A 13886-nucleotide genomic window follows, 5' to 3' on the forward strand; every position below is an offset into this window, starting at 1 on the left:
GACAAAGACATTAAAATTGATGGAGCTATAGTGGATGTCACTGCACCCAGCATTGACACTGAAGGCCTATCTGTAGATTTGAAAGCTAAAGGAAGTGAACATGAAGGATCAGGAAGTAAGTTTAAGATGCCAAGTCTAGGTTTTTCTGGGCCTCAGATCAAACGACCTGACATTAATCTAAGCTCATCAAAGAAAGATGTAGATGTGACACTTCAAGAAGCCAAAGCTGAAGTCAAACTCCCTGATCTTGAACTAAAAGAATCATCTGCCAAAGTGGAAATTAAAGCTCCCGAGATGAAGATTGCGACAAAAGTTACAGAAGGGTCACCATCAAAATATAAGATGCCGACATTCAAATTACCAAAATTTGGGATTGTTACTCCAAGTGCCACTGTAGAGGTGCCCAACAGAGAAGTCAAAATTGATGGAGATGACATTACAATTCCTGGAGAGGTTCTTGCAGTTGACATTGCAGCACCCAGTATTGACACTGAAGGCCCATCAATAGATATTAAAACTACAGGAACTGAACATGAAGGAAAAGGAAGCAAGTTTAAACTTCCAAGTCTTGGTTTTTCTGGACCTCAAATCAAACGGCCTGACATTGATTTAGGCATATCAAAGATAGATGTAGATGTTAGACTACCAGAAGCCAAAGCTGGAGTCAAACTCCCTGATGTTGAACTAAAAGAATCTTCTGCCAAAGTGGAAATCAAAGCTCCTGGAATTGATGTTCAGACAAGTAATGTTGAAGGATCACCATCCAATTTAAAAATGCCAACATTCACATTACCTAAATTTGGAGCTGTTACTTCACATGTCAGTGTGAAAGTACCTGATGTGGACAAAGACATTAAAGTGAATGGAGCAGATTTAAAATTACCAGAAGCAAAAGCTGAAGGCAAAATTCCTGACGCTGAAATCAAAGAGTCTGATGGTTCAATTTCAGTATCACAGGTACCAATGGTAGAGGGTGATGGCAAGTTGAGAAAGACAAGCTGGACATTACCAAGATTTTCATTTTCAAAATCAAACGTTAAAGCCCCTGAGGCTGATGTCAACCTTGATGTCCCAAAAGTAGACATAGCATCACTAGAGGCCAAAACAGATGTACAACTTCCAGATATTGATACCAAAGAATCTTCAGGTACTTCAATAGAAGGGGCACCTACAGACCTTGATGCCAAATTGAAAAAGCATAGGTTTTCATTACCCAAATTTTCATTTTCAAAGCAAAGTTCAAAAGACTCTAAAGATGATGTCAGTCTCCCAGACAATGTTTCTCTTCCAGAAGGAAATGTGGAAGTCAAACAACCTGAAGTGGAGCTCAACCCACCAGAAGGGGATGTTGAATTAGAGGGTCAGGAAAGCAAGTTTAAAATGCCAATGTTTGCCTTCTCAATGCCCAAGGTAAAAGGGCCTGAAATTGATTTGACCATATCAAAGAAAAATGTAGATGTCACACTCCCAGAAGCCAAAGCTGAAGTTCAACTTCCGGATGTGAAAATAAAACAACAGTCTGCTACAGTGGAAATGAAAGCTCCTAAGATTGAAGCTCAAACAGGTAATGTTAAAGGATCACCGTCAAAACTTAAAATGCCAACATTCACATTACCCAAATTTGGAGCTGCTACTCCAAAGGTCAGCATAGAAGTACCTGATGTGGACAAAGACATTAAAATTGATGGAGCTACAGTGGATGTCACTGCACACAGCATTGACACTGAAGGCCTATCTGTCGATTTGAAAGCTAAAGGAAGTGAAATTGAAGGACCAGGAAGCAAATTTAAGATGCCAAAGTTTGGCATATCCATGCCAAAAGTAAAAGGGCCTGAAATAGATTTGAGCTTACCAAAGAAAGATGTAGATGTCACAATTCCAGAAGCCAAAGCTGAAGTTCAACTTCAGGATGTCAAAATAAAACAACCTTCTGCTACAGTGGAAATGAAAGCTCCTAAGATTGATGCTCGAACTGGTAATGTTGAAGGATCACCATCAAAACTTAAAATGCCAACATTCACATTACCCAAATTTGGAGCTGCTACTCCAAAAGTCAGTGTGGAAGTACCTGATGTGGACAAAGACATTAAAACTGATGGAGCTTCAGTGGATTTCACTGCACCCAGCATTGACACTGAATGCCTATCTGTAGATGTGAAAGCTAAAGGAAGTGAAATTGAAGGACCAGGAAGCAAGTTTAAGATGCCAAAGTTTGGTATCTCAATGCCCAAGGTAAAAGGCCCTGAAATTGATTTAAGTTTATCAAAGAAAGATGTAGATGTCACATTACCAGAAGCTAAAGCTGAAATCAAATTGCCCAATGTTGAAGTCAAAGAATCTGAAGGTGCCATTTTAATCCCAGATGTACCAACAGTTGATGTTGAAAACAAGATGAAAAGACCAAACTGGTCATTTCCAAAATTTTCCTTTTCAAGAACAGGTGGGAAAACCCCTGATGCTGATGTAAACCTTGAAACACCCAAAGTTGATGTTACATCACCAGAGGCCAAATCAGAAGTCCAAGGACTTTCAGGGGCTATTTCAATGGAAGAGCCACCTGCTGCAGAACTTGATGAGAACTTGAAAAAACCCAAATTTACACTCCCCAGATTTTCTTTTTCAAAGTCAAGTGTTAAAGAACCTGAAGTCAGTGCTGAGCTTCCAGATGTTGATGTTTTTCTTCCAGAAAGAGAAGTGATAGTGAAGCAACCTGGAATTAAAATGAAAGCTCCTGAGCTTGAAGTTGAACATGATGGACAGGAAAGTAAGTTTAAATTGCCAAAGTTTGGTATTGCACTACCAAAAGCAAAAGGACCTGGAAAAGATTTAAATGCATCACAGAAGGTTCTAGGCATCACACTGCCAGAAGCTAAGGCAGAGGTCAATCTCCCTGAAATTGAAGTCAAAGAATCTTCAGCTAGTGTGGAAATGAAAGCTTCTGAGACTGAAGCTAAGTCAAAAGGTGTTGGGGGATCACCATTGAAATTTAAAATGCCAACTTTGAAAATGCCCACATTTGGAGTTGCAGCCTATGATGTCACAGTAGGAGCACCTGATGCAGACAAAGTTGCTGAAACAGATGGAGCTAAACTAAAGGAGGATGTTTCTGTCAATATCAAAGGTCAAAGGTCAATATCAAGTGTTGATATTAAAACGGATGTGTCTAAAGAAGGTTCTGAAAAGCCAAAAACTGAGGCTGAAAGTGTGGGTCTTGGGTCTCCAAGTAAATTCAAACTACCATCATTTAAAATGCCAAAGCTGAGTTTTTCAAGACCCAACCCTGAAGATGAACATGTCCCTGTTGACACAGAATGCAAAGAAAAACAGGTGGAAATGGAAGTAAAGCCAAAAGGAGAGAGTAAATCAGCAAAAGTGACTTTGACATCGTTTGGTGAGATCCTCAAAAATATTGATGTTGAATTTGATGTTCCAAAAACAGAAGAACATCTTGAAACCTCAAAGGAAGTTCATGAAACAGATGAAACCAGAGGAAAACAGTTAGAGGCAAAGGAAAAGGAAACAAACATAAATACTACCAAAAGTCCTGAAAGAACAGGTTGGTTTAAATTCCCCAAGTTTGGACTCTCCTCCCCATCAGAACCTGCCAAGATTTCTGAAAAAGACATGCACGAGGATGAAAAGACCCCAGTAGGGGGAACAGTTGAGGAAACAAGCCCCACCTTTTCAGTCCAGTCATCAGACGCCTTTGCTGATATTAGCTCTGCGATGACAAGTGAGCATGTTGGCCTGTCCTTATCTTCTCCAACCAAGGTAACTGTTAAATACTCTGAACCTGTCGCTGCCACAGGGCTTGAAGAGATGCACAGTAACATTACTTCCACCACAAGAACTGAGCTCATCTCAGCTGAGCCCAACTTGCCTGAGAAAATCACAATTCTGTCTTCTGGAGTTTCATCTTCATCAGATGACACGCTCAGACTGGAATCAGGAAAAATACATGTCATTACATCAAATATACAAGCCACCCCAGAGGCACAGCGAGCCAAGCTGCTAACTGCTGTCCAAATCCAATCAGCTGAAGGCCTTCCCCTAGAATCAGAGGCTAACGAAGCTGCATCGTGGACTGTCGAGGATTCACAAAGCAGCAGGAAAACGGTTTTCGAGAGGCATTTAGTTAGGGAAACATCAACAGAAAGAAGTGAAAGCAAAGAAACAATTGTAATAACTAAACAAATCACAAGTATGTTTGACTCTTCTGAGCCCACCTTAGGTGCGACAGCTTCATCCATTCAGCGACTCAGAGAGTCTGTGCACTCTGAGAAAATGAGGTTCTTTGATGAAGCCGACAAGTGAAATAACTTTATGTAAATTATGTCTAAAATTACAATCCCTCATTATCCAGTCTCAGTGGCTGGTGGGATTCTGAATGTCACTGTGACAGAGAGGTGAGATAAAAAAACTGGTTGGCAGCTGGAAAAGATTGTTTGCAAGTTTAACTTACCAATCACAGGAAACAATCAGTTAGTGTTTAGGTGTTAACTTCCATCTCTGGTTGCATGTTGTTGACCTATGAAGAGATGGATTAATGTAGGCTAGTTCACTGACAATGTGATTCACTTGGTAATAAACTGTGTAACTCAGTGCCCTTACTGTATATCCTGACAGGACTTCACCAAATATCCTTGCTTGTTGTGGTACAGAACTAAAGTAAGCTACGTATTTTGCTTATCAAAACTTATATTTGTTGTTTCATAGTTTTTAATGTACAACGGTGATCCAACTTACTTGTGCTCTTATTTATCGGATGATAATCTGCAGTGCATTTGATTTTAAAATGGGTTTTTTTAACAAGACGGTTGCAAAAATCAATCAATGTGACTGACATTCCAAAATGTGTTTACAATAATTTTACTATTAAGCTGACATTAGAGAACACTTACAATACAATTGGGCAGTTTATCAAAAAATGAATATGTACATGTATCACCAGAATATTCTTGTTGCTGCAACAGAAAATGTAAAGAAACAATTACAATGTAAAGCTGAAATGAAACGCTTATGACCAAACAACGCAAGTGTACTGCTACAACTATATTTTGTATTAATATTTTGCTTAGAACCTAATTTGCTACAGTAAAATATATATTAACAGTAGGTTTCAATATCAGTGTACAAACTGGCTGTGTAAATAGCTTTTAATGATCTCTGGAGTTTCATTTGATTACTGCTCCTCTTTGAATTATGATGCAATGTGTTTGCAAATCTATACACAATAAATATTATTATATGTAAACCTATGGCTGAAGCTGAGAAGTTATTTTCGGTGGGCAATTCATGAGTTTCCTGTTTCATCGGATTTACTGAAATAGGTCAAATGTCAGATCACCAAATTTATACCAGTGGTGGAAGGTAACTAAAGTACATTACTAAATTCAGCGTAAGTAAAATTATGAGGTACTTAACTTGAGTATTTCCATTGAATGCTACTTTATACTTCTAGGCTACTAGCTACACTTGAGAGGCAAATATTGTACTTTTTTTCCTCTACTTAATTGATTTTGAAATGCTTTAATTAGTGGTTACTTTGCAGATTTAAATTATTAATACAAAATACAAATCCAACTGATGACTTACAATACATGTTAATAGATTAACAGTGTTCATTTAATTATTGTAGCTGGTAAACGTGGGGCTTATTTAATTATTTTTATACTACATGAATCAATGATTATATAATCCAATAATATAATATGTATTATTCCGAAATGGGTCATTCTGCATAAGGAGTATTTTTACTTTTGGTACTCTAAGTATATTTTGATGCTTATAGTTTTGTACAAGTAAGATTTGGAAGGTAGGACTTTTAGCCTAGCTATTTGTAAAAGTGTACAGATCTGAGTAACGTGGAGGAAGTAGCTACTACTACTACTACTACTACTACTACTACTACTAAGCAAAAATTAGAGGAAGAAGTAAATTAAGGCTGATGAATAATTAAAAGTAGGCTAAGCTAACGTTATATTTCTCAACGTTAGCTAGGTTATCATCTCATGACTAAGCTAAGGTTAGGTTAAATTACACAAAATGGTCTGACAAAGTTTGAATACACATAACACTAACGTTACAGTATTTGCACACAAGAGGGAGACACAGCTCACAAGTATAGTGTAATGTATTTGTACTATTTCTGTGTTCTTGGGATACAAAATATATGATTAGAAAAAGGCGAATTATGAGTAGCTACAACACAGTAAAACCTCTCTGTGTTAGCTAGCTAGCTAGCTTAATGGCAGCAAAGACACATATTTCATTGCTATTAGTTTGTTGCTGTTAGCATTACAGACTCATTCACTAACTACTTAAATGTTATAAAATACTTGGCTTATAAAAAGAGACGACACATTCTGAATGTGTGTCTGAATTTCAAGTTCCAGCGTAAATAGCTAATGTGGCAGGTTACCTGACAAATTCAGCTAACATTGAAAACGAAACGTTGGCAGATTTAAAATCATCAACGGCTGCTCGGTTCACCGCTGATTAGGTGCTGCCTTTAAGTGCTCTACGTAAATTCCTCAATTCAAGAATAATCGATTTACAGTAAGAGCCTTACTTGTTCTGCCAATTAATTTAAAATTGAAACTGAAACAAGTTTTCTAATGGCTTGAATTTTACCAAGGAACGAGATGAATAAAGAGAATGTGCTCACCGCTTACCAAATACAGATTCAGAGCTTAATCAGTTAATTTCTTAATATAGCCTCGGAAAACCGAATGCATCACAGTTGCATTGAATATCAGTTTCCTTCAAATTTAAAGCACACTTTGTCAGTGAGGAAGGTCTATGGAAGACTAGGAAGTGGGCAACCCCAATAAACCGTGTTTAAGCCCCAGCTCTGCCAGCTGCAACATTAAATTGATGAACGTATTAATACATCAATAATTATAATCCCGTAATATAATATGCATTATTCTGAAATGGGCCATTCTTCATGTAGAGTACTTGCTTTAAGTCTTTGTACTTTCCCTTAGACTAAGTAACTTTTTGATTGCAGAAGTTGTTCTTGCATATTATTTATCATCTAGGAACCACGTTTAGCCTACCTCCTGCAATATAGGCTATATAATAATTATGATCCTATAATATAATGGGCCATTCTACAAAATGAATAGGCTACTAATTAGCCTACATCCTTCTAAAAGTAGGCTAGGCTATATTTTATAGGATACTTTTCTACTATTTTTGATTGTAGTACTTTGACTTGTAACAGAGTTTTTCTGTAGCGTGGTATTGCTTCTTTAACTTGAGCCTACATCCACCTGTACACACACATCGGACGCACGCTCCCTCTCGTAAATTCCAACGTTTCCGACTGTCCCTGAACGGCCCGCTCCAATGCGCAGTCTCCGAACACTTCAACACGATCGGCAACTTCACCGGGAGCCTCCTGGCCCCTCCGCCTGTCGCCCACAACAGCCCGCATCATCATCATCATCATCATCACCAGCATCATCACCATCCTCATCATCATCCTCATCAGCATCAGTGTGATGAAGCAGCGGAGGACGGAGACCTTCCTGCTCTGAGACACTGGATCAGCCCGCAGACAGGTAGGGCCACGGAGCTTTTTATTCTATAACCACTCAAACAATCATTCATTTCAAACACTCAACTAAAATCTGCTTGTGTTCGTTTTTTTTATAAAACTAACTGATTGACTGATGAGTTTAATTTTAATTTTAATTTAACTGTACCTTAGAGGTTTAGGAAAATTCATAGAACTGTTTTCCAGTGATGCTCAGTTTGTGGGGTTTGTGGGTAAAAAGCAGTCTGTAAAAGAGTAGCAGCTGTGTTTTATAGCTACACAGTGCTATTTAAATACATTTATAGTAGGCTACCTGCAATAAACTAGCTACCTGTTGTGTGTGCCATGCAGGTAAATCTGCGCACACTCTACAGTGTGGACATGTATTAATTATGGGCTATTTATAAATGCATAAAACTAAGGGTCTTGAGCCATTGGAGCAAAAGAAAATAATAGAATAGGAAATGTGAATTTTGGCAAAATAGAGCAGTGGAACATGTCAGAAGTGAAGGTATTGCTACATTTGGACATGGATTTAATTTTTCTTTCATGTCCTCGGGCTTTAAAAACTTACTGGGTTTATCCGGGGAATCTGCAATTGAGGAGGTGGTGTTGCTGCTGGCTGGGATTTAGCAACAGCATTGGAAAAAATAAAAATGTTAGAAGTGCAGCTGGGGCGATAAGAGGAGAGAGAGAGAGAGAGAGAGAGAGAGAGAGAGAGAGTAGAGCGGTCGTTCTAATGAAACACATTTGCAGATGAAGGATATTGAGAGAACTCTCAATAGCCTTTATGTGTAAATAAATGAAATATGGGAATTGAGCTGATTGTTTGAAACCCGCTGCTCCTTTAACTGGACCGTCTCCACCATGATGAATACAAGATGGACAGAAGAAGAGGAGGCATTGTGATCTGTGAGGTCACACCAGATGCACATCTTTCATCTGAAAAAACAACAACATTAAAATGCAAATGAGACTGCAAGAAGAATTCGTTTTATGGATATTTTGGCATGAGGAAATGAGGTTTTTCTTTTTTAGGTGTAAGTATCTGGCTTTAAACTTATAGTCTGTGATGCTGGAGTACATCAAGGTGCTTCTGTGGGTTTTTTGGCTCGTACAGTTGATTTGACTAACAATTGTTGTCATTATCAATTATTAATCTGCCTGTTATTTATTAGTCCATACAATCAGACAACAGGGACAAATGCACAGTAAAATGTCCTGAAACCCAAACGGATGTCTTCAAATGTTGTGTTTCATTCGGCCAGCTGTCTATAACGCAACAGAAAACTCAGATTGGATACATAGTCTAGCTGCCAACACAAAGAAAGAAGAAGGTAATGGATGTCCGGCTAAAAAGAGTGAAATCTGGTGGAATTTCCAGTGGCAGAGCAACCCCGGAAGAGGAACGTTGTGGCTATAGACTAAGGTGTGTGTGACGAACGCTTGGTGGACAGGATAGACAGATTGTTCATCCAATCACCTTTCAGGTGTTTTTTTGAAAGTGCCTTCCCAAACAGTTTCCAATGACAGCTTGGGCTTTTTGATCTTGACCTACAAAGCGCCACTCTGGTCAGTGTAATTGATTAAGAGAAGTGGTTTATGGAGGTGGACAAGAGAAAGGGAAAATGGAACTTATGAGCAGAAGAAGTGCTGTTTGGCAGTGCTTTCAGTCAAAAGAAGGCCATTCAAGTCGAGCTACGTGTTCAATTTTGCAATGCCGACGTGTCTTGTGGTGGCGAGGACCCTTAACAGCACACAACATCGCCGCGGTTACAACATGTGCGTGTGAAACATCCGAAAGAATGCGAGTTGTGCAGGAAGGAATCTACAGACAGCAGCTAAAATGTAGCAACTTCAGGTACATCAAAGGAAGAACAGTCCCAGCACAGGACGCTGTTAACTTCATTAATGTGTTTACTGCGTTAATGGACTGAGGATAGGAGGAGGATTTGGTATTCGGTTTCAGATTTGGCAGAATCTTAACCAGCCTAACCCCAAAAATCTGGATTTGGTGCATCCCTACTTAAAGGTACCGTTTAGAGTTTTTCACCACTAGTGGTGCTATGGAGCAATGTTGTTAATGTGCAAAGAAGTGCAGAATGGCGCCAACAATGGCAATGAAGAAGAAGACTGCTGGAAAGCAAAGATGTACGTAAACAATAGGGGTGGGGGGAAAATGGATACAGCATATGGCAATATTTTCAGTGGCAAAACTGTATCGATACACAGGCGCCAAGTATTGATCTTTTAATAAATATGTGTTGGTCAGATTGTCTGCTTGACAATCCCATGTTGCAGCAGTAAAGTGAGATGAACAAACAGAGATGAAACAGATGTTGACAAAATGTCCTTTTGGGGACAACATTTGAAGTTGGAAAAAAGGTAATACATTGCAATATATCGCAGAATATTGCAATTTGTTTAAAATCGCAATAATCCCGTGTCGTGACATAAGTATCGTGAGGCCTCTGGGGATTCCCTCACCCAGTGAACAATGAACAAGTTAAAACATTTTTGTTTTTAATAGGCTTTGCAAAATAAAAACACAATGAATTTAGGTAAGAATTAACAAATGTAAACATAACTTTTGATGGTTGAAACGCAACAGGGCACCTTTAGTAATATTTGGAGCTCACAGCTCACACATTTGTGTTGTGTGAGTTTAGGATCAATTCCAGTTGTCTTGTTGAAAAACGATTGTTTCAATCAAGCAGCATCTTAAACGTGAAGGAATCTTCACTGCCCTATTCCCACGGAATTACCCGGTATAACTGGGGAGCTCACGTGATTTAGAAATGACCGGGTTTAGTGCGCCACATCCCCACCGCGTAAGCAGAGTCTGTATTTTACTTGAATTTGCTGACATCATCCTGCGCATATGATGCCAGTGCTCTGTAGAACTTCATTTATAATTGCCAACGCAGCCAGCATGACCCTAAATCACAAATATGCTGATTCACATGGAACTAAGATTATCATATAACCTGTGTTTGGTGAAATATGGTAGTTAATTACTGACATGGCAGATTTGCTCATGGATTAACATCACAGACAACCTCTGTAATTATAATGTTTATTATTACGTATCATTAAGTGCTAGAGGTCCCCAGGTAATACTAGTCCAGTACAAATAGGGCTTTAGGTGGAATTTATTTTACCACGAGTGAAATCCAAAATAAAACAGGTCTCCAGCGTAAAATAATTAGTTTAAAGATCAAATCATTTTACCTTGTGGTAAATTCAACTCAAGGCTTATCGTGGCTATATTACATTGCAAATGCACGATGCGAGAAATCCTGTTTGGAACCACCAAATGCAACGAGTCCTGACATTTCCTTCCTCTGTTCAGGCAGAAGTGAAGCGGCTTCCTGCAGACTAAACAGGCAGACATTACCACACGGATAACCTTGTTTAGGCCTAATGGCTCAAATAAGCCCATATTACCATTCAGCCGGGGAGAGAGGGGGGAAAAAAAGAAAGAAAAAGCACAAGAGAAGCTTCACTCCTGGCATCCACATTTATATTCTTGTGTCTGTTCTGCTTCGGCGAATGCACTTCTCAGAGATCAGACGGGGATCATGTGCCGAGCTCCGGTTCTCCAGTTGCTGCCTTCATGAGACCGGCCGCACTGACCGCACACACTCCCCCCAGATTAACAATACCGGTCTCTGATGAGGAAATAAAGGCTGCATTGTCACGGTAAAAAGGGAGCAGAAGCAATCCCAGGTTTCACAAAGTCTCACAACGACAACCAGTCCTGACTGTGGTAATTGCTGCGTAGCGGCACACATGGATACCCCCAAGATCAGCCCTTGGCCTCGCTTGTGCATCCAGGCAAAGTGCCCTGCTCAGAAAATCAGAGGCATGCTATCTCAAACGCTCGTACCCATGGCAACAGCAACTGCTGGTCTAATTGTATTAAAAGTGATTCTGATAAGTTGTCACGTGTGAAGTCTAGTGAGCAGAAGGCTGGTCCTGTTGTTTTTAAAGACGCAATATGTTTGTAGTAATATTGGTCCAGATATAAGAAAATAACGGATGAGGTGGAGGTGAAGGACGCCATGATGGAACATTGTGGCATGGCATCTCCTCTGCTGAGAAGATTATTGGGAACAACGCAGGTTTTATGTTCAGATGTTCAAAAAATTAACTGTGCAAATGTTATATGAGGACGGAAAGGACCTCAAGGATCCACAGTGCTTTCATACAAAATGTCATTAGTGTTTTAATATGTGATGGATGATGTTTAAATTAGATGATTGTTTTAAATTATTGTACAAATGTATTAGTGAACAAGACTTAGAAGTAATTTATTCTGTTTATTGATCTCCAGTGGGGAAATTACAATTTACACTCTGTTTTGTTAGGAGTCAATAATATAATAAGTGGCATCTCTCCAGCCACCAATCCACACTCTGTATTTTGGTCCGTACGGGGACCAGAGTGACCCTCCAGTTCCCAACCCAACTCCCTAAGGACTGAGCTACTGCCACCCCAATGTAGTCTTAGTTCATGGTAGTTTTTTTTCATATTGGACAGCAATTATTGATTGATACCCCGTCACATCAGCCAACTCAAGACAAAAAGCAGCCAAAGGAAACAGAGCACACATACAGACAGTTGATTGGTTGGGGATCATCAGCATGTGTTTTCCCTCCAGGATGACCGAAGTGATGAACTCTCTGGAGCCCGGTACAGAGGACTTCAGCGGGGGTGGAGCAGGAGCAGATCAGGGCGAAGTATCCTTCCAGGTGTGTGTGCATGTGTGCATATGTGTGTGTGTTGCAGTTCTGTTTTATTGGAGTAGACAGCACACAGTGGTGAGTCACAGGGAGTAAAATGTGGGTTGACGTGACGACGGCGAGTATGTGGACTGTGAGTAAATGTGTGTCTTATCCAGCTGAGTGATTTCTCCTCTACTACTGTACGGACATAACGTACCATCATTGAGTCTAACGAGTGACCACTCATGCTTTCTATCGGTGCCGCTGGGATTATTTTGTTTGATAAATCCTCCAATCCTCTGTCTGTGCTGCTTATGTTTTTGAACTTGTCAGTCTGATATCTGCTGGAATTGACTTTCTTTGCTAAAAACAGCTCAAGATAACTACAACGAAATGGACTGACATTTTTTTTTTTTAGATGTATGTAACATATAGCCATTAGAGTCAGGACCCATTCAAATATAGTAATTCAACTGCAGTTAAAACAATGTTTATAGGTAACTTAGACAGCTAAATAATGTAGTTTTCCACTAAATTTTAAAATAAAGTCAACCTCTTTTCTGTGGGTTGGTATGTAATAAGCTGTTGAGAGTGACATAATTGATCAAAATATCCATGCTCATATTAACCATGTCAATATCAGTTGTCAATATGTATTACGTCAGCTAAGAGTGTGATATAATATATAGGAATTCTGTTAAATTTGAAACAAAAAAAACATTAAAAATATTAACCTGCCAGTGCACTTTTCATGGAAATCTCTCTTTTGAAATAACAGAAGAAATTAAAAAAGATTTTTATGAATACTTTCTTTAATGGCATATATTGATGTTGCTAGCGTAACATAGGCATATAGTATAAGTTGGTTTGTTTGTTTCAGTATGATAGTGTTAGATACAATGAGTGTCGGGTATTATGACAAGGTGAACTTGTTGAAACAACTGTTTTGCCAGAAGTAATGGAGCTCTGACATGTCACCTTCGGAGGCCTGCTATTGGCTGATTTAGAACTTGGTGAAAGGCATTTTGGGAAGACCTAATTGTAGTTTCACAAGATGTAGCACCAATGAATCAAGCGTTGCTATATATTTCTTTCAGCTTCTTTATACAAAGCCACTAAGTCCCTGTTTCACACATCCTAACTAGACCAATAATGTGTCAAAACATTTTCATATCTGATTAGAAAATAGAAAAGCCTATCTAAAGCATATCTCAAGTCGGAGACCAAAGTAATAAGTCAGTGAAGTCCAGCTGCAAATCTTTCATCTGATACACACTCATTTTTTCCTAATCCGATTTTTACCGCATTGTTGTTCTTCCACATTTTATGAATAATGATGTTCATATCCCCTTCAAAGATGATAACCCTCCAGTTAAACCTTACATAAGCTTTGAACAGATCTTCCTGGATACCCATGAAAGGTATCCAAAGCTGTCCAAGAGGCTTCCCTCCATCGTGGTCGAGCCGATGGATGGAGCCGAGGTGGAGAGCGGCGAGCTCCGCTGGCCGCCGGACGAGCCGAGCTCTCCGGACGGCCAGACGGAGAGGCAGAGTGCAGACGAACAAATGGAGAGGCAGAGTGCAGACGAACAACTGGAGAGGCAGAGTGCAGACGA

General features: G+C 39.4%; 2 protein-coding genes across 7 annotated transcripts in view; both read left to right on the top strand.

Moving 5' to 3' along the window:
• Nucleotides 1-2014: 2014 nt before the first annotated feature.
• LOC116695181 (neuroblast differentiation-associated protein AHNAK) lies at nt 2015-5254 on the top strand (the record flags this gene model as incomplete). The annotated part of the gene is given in 1 exon segment (XM_032525292.1): nt 2015-5254. A coding segment is annotated over 1 exon segment (2300 nt), but the record flags the coding sequence as incomplete, so codon positions are not given.
• A 2073-nt stretch (nt 5255-7327) lies between these two features.
• LOC116695184 (protein LBH) overlaps nt 7328-13886 on the top strand; it is a 12468-nt gene continuing 5909 nt past the window's right edge. For 2 of the 6 annotated variants that reach the window (XM_032525296.1, XM_032525298.1), the window contains exons 1-3: nt 7328-7568; nt 12207-12285; nt 13669-13871. In XM_032525296.1, the coding sequence (XP_032381187.1) occupies nt 12208-12285; nt 13669-13871 (281 nt within the window). In that variant the 5' untranslated portion in view covers nt 7328-7568; nt 12207. The remainder of the gene's footprint in view (nt 7569-12206; nt 12286-13668; nt 13872-13886) is intronic. The other 4 variants (XM_032525297.1, XM_032525299.1, XM_032525300.1 and 1 more) reach the window with 2 other exon arrangements.

Source organism: Etheostoma spectabile, chromosome 9, assembly GCF_008692095.1.
Source record: "Etheostoma spectabile isolate EspeVRDwgs_2016 chromosome 9, UIUC_Espe_1.0, whole genome shotgun sequence".
Lineage (NCBI taxonomy): Eukaryota > Metazoa > Chordata > Actinopteri > Perciformes > Percidae > Etheostoma > Etheostoma spectabile.